This window comes from Ictalurus punctatus, chromosome 23 (assembly GCF_001660625.3).
Source record: "Ictalurus punctatus breed USDA103 chromosome 23, Coco_2.0, whole genome shotgun sequence".
Classification (NCBI taxonomy): domain Eukaryota; kingdom Metazoa; phylum Chordata; class Actinopteri; order Siluriformes; family Ictaluridae; genus Ictalurus; species Ictalurus punctatus.
The window spans coordinates 9725001-9727500 of record NC_030438.2 but is presented as its reverse complement, the minus strand read 5'-3'; the positions used below and the strand labels follow the sequence as shown (position 1 = coordinate 9727500).

Sequence of the window (2500 nt, the reverse complement as noted above, 5' to 3'; positions counted from 1 at the left end):
GCGGGGCCGATGATCCGAGCGTGTGCAGCCCTGCAGGGTCAGAGAAAGAGAGAGAGGGAGAGAAAGAGGGGGGGGAGAGAAAGGGAATGAGAGAGGTAGAGAGGGAGAAAGAGAGATGTAGAGAGAGAGGGAGAAAGAGAGAGGGAGAAAGAGAGAGAGCGGGAGAGAGAGAGAAGGAGAAAGAGAGAGGGAGAGAGAGGGAGAAAGAGAGAGAGCGGGGGAGAGAGACAGGGAGAGAGAGAGAGAGAGAAAGAGAGAGAGAGAAAGAGAGAGAGAGAGAGGGGGAGAGAGAGAGAGATGGCCCAGAGGGTTTTAAATGACTGGAAGAGCAGACAAGGCACTGAAGAGTTGAGTGTTCAGATTACTGTCCAGAAGACATTTTGAATTCAGTCAGAGAGTTCACCTGTCTCACGCTTAAAGGCGTACTCCAGGATTTTCATCCAGGTGTCTGTAATTTCAACAAATTTTCCTGTAGTGAGGAAAAAAATGGAATCATTTGAAAGAGAATGGAGGTCTAAGTGCAGATATTCAGTCAGTACGTGACTATTAAACACATTTTCTAGTTTAAACAATAAGAGAAAATCATCCAAAATCTGTTCTTATTGGACTTTTATCTAACTTTACAACACTGGAGTTCCAGTTACTTTACACTTCCCTCAGAGAAAGTTCCAGCTATGGAAGGCTGAACTCATGTCCAGTTTATCCACTCACTAAGAAGGAACTACTTTTTTCAGAGGGATGATTTCGGAGTTGCGTGTCTCCGATGGCGTATGGACGCGACGAAATCTCCAGGAAAGTGTCAAGTAAACGGAACTACTTTTTATTGCATCACTCCAGTGGAAATTCCATAAAAGTCCATAAGAACAGATTTGGGAAGATTTTCCGTCTCTGAACTCCGTCGCTGATTAAACGAGTGTTTTATAGTCACGTATTTTAAAGGTTTAATGACACCACCGCTGCCTTTAGACTCGTATTCTGTGTGAGTTTGGAGTTTTTGTTCTCTGTTCTGTTCTCAGTGGAGAGAGATTAGAGGAGAAAGCGCTGAGTCCGGGTGTATCAGCAGAGCCAGGACATTTGAAACCAATCTCGTTAATTTTCCTGTCTATTTAGATTTTCCTGGTGTGAGCGTCTGTCTCCCTCTGGTCCTCTCTTTCCTGTCTGTCTGTGTCATTAACGTGGGTATTAGAAGCAGCGGTTTGTGTTGGTGGTGAATTGAACAGATTGTGGACGCAGACACTGTTGAGACGGCACGCTCTAGCAGCTGTGGTGCAGAATTCATTTACCCCACAGTGGCATTTATATTACACATGACTTCATTCCTGTACAGATGACATCGTCATATAAACCCCAGTGACTTCATCAGGACCTCATCCCAGAGTCTTAACCCAACCCTAACCTTTTCCGTGAGAACTTCTGTGTGTCTGGGTGTGAAAGGTCAACAGCGTGTGGTCTGTTTTTTATTGTCATATTAACGATGACCCACACGTGTCGCGTGTCTCCACAGCGGCTGTGCAGGGGAAGGCTCCATGAATGTACGTCACCATGATGATGACGGACCAGATGCTGGAGCTCCCGCCGCTGCTGAACGGCGAGGTTCCCATGATGCACCACATGATTAACGGAGACGCCTCGCAGCAGGTAAACCCTCGCTCCACACCTTTACCTCCTGATGGAGCGCCGGTGCTCAGGTGATGGATATGAGGTGTGTTTGCAGGTGATCCTGGTCCAGGTGAACCCCGGAGAGACCTTCACCATCCGCAGAGAGGACGGGACGCTGCAGTGTATCCAAGGTCTGTCCTGAATCAACACATTTCTGTGTAATCGAGCGCTGTGGCCAGTTCCCCGGGGTTAGATACGCGGAACATCACAGGCATGTTGAGTATTAGAGGAATGGAGCATGGAGGAGATGATTGCTGCACAAATCTTTTGTTTAGAATGATAACGTTCTCCTCAGTCGCCAGAAATGAATTTCAGACCGATTAAAACATGAGGGTTATAATGCTTAAAGGTGCATATGCTTATATTATTTATTAATTTTTTTATAAAAAATATAATATATATATATAATATATAGATAATATCAGTGTCATGATCGATCATAACACAATGCACTTTCTCTGAATCGTAATTTAATCGTACCTCTACGAAAGGAGAAGAGAAGTGAAGGAAATGTTAAACATTTAGTGTAAAAATATATTTTAAAACCAAGTCTGTGAGTAATAAGAAGTCTGTTATAACGATACTGGTTTTACACACAGGATCGATTACACCTTTATTACAGCTGAAATATAATGCGTAATCTTTCCTAATGTTCTGTGTTTCAACAAACTTTTCACTTATTTAACATAAAAAATGGAAGTCATGGTACAGAGAGTTTATAATATACAGCGGAAATGTCTTTAAAGTCCCCATGAATCAAAAATGGAAGTTTTGTGGATTTTAGTATGAATATGTCGGCCTTAAGGTTCTCTCTAACTCATCTGCTGATGAGAAAACAATG

The 2500-nt window shown here is 43.4% G+C and overlaps 1 protein-coding gene across 1 annotated transcript in view; it reads left to right on the top strand.

Moving 5' to 3' along the window:
- fndc3bb (fibronectin type III domain containing 3Bb) overlaps nucleotides 1-2500 on the top strand; it is a 58346-nt gene that overhangs the window by 15145 nt on the left and 40701 nt on the right. Inside the window, exons 2-3 of the mRNA XM_017453568.3 lie at nucleotides 1505-1638; nucleotides 1715-1790. Of these exons, the coding sequence (XP_017309057.1) occupies nucleotides 1531-1638; nucleotides 1715-1790 (184 nt within the window). The 5' untranslated portion in view covers nucleotides 1505-1530. The remainder of the gene's footprint in view (nucleotides 1-1504; nucleotides 1639-1714; nucleotides 1791-2500) is intronic.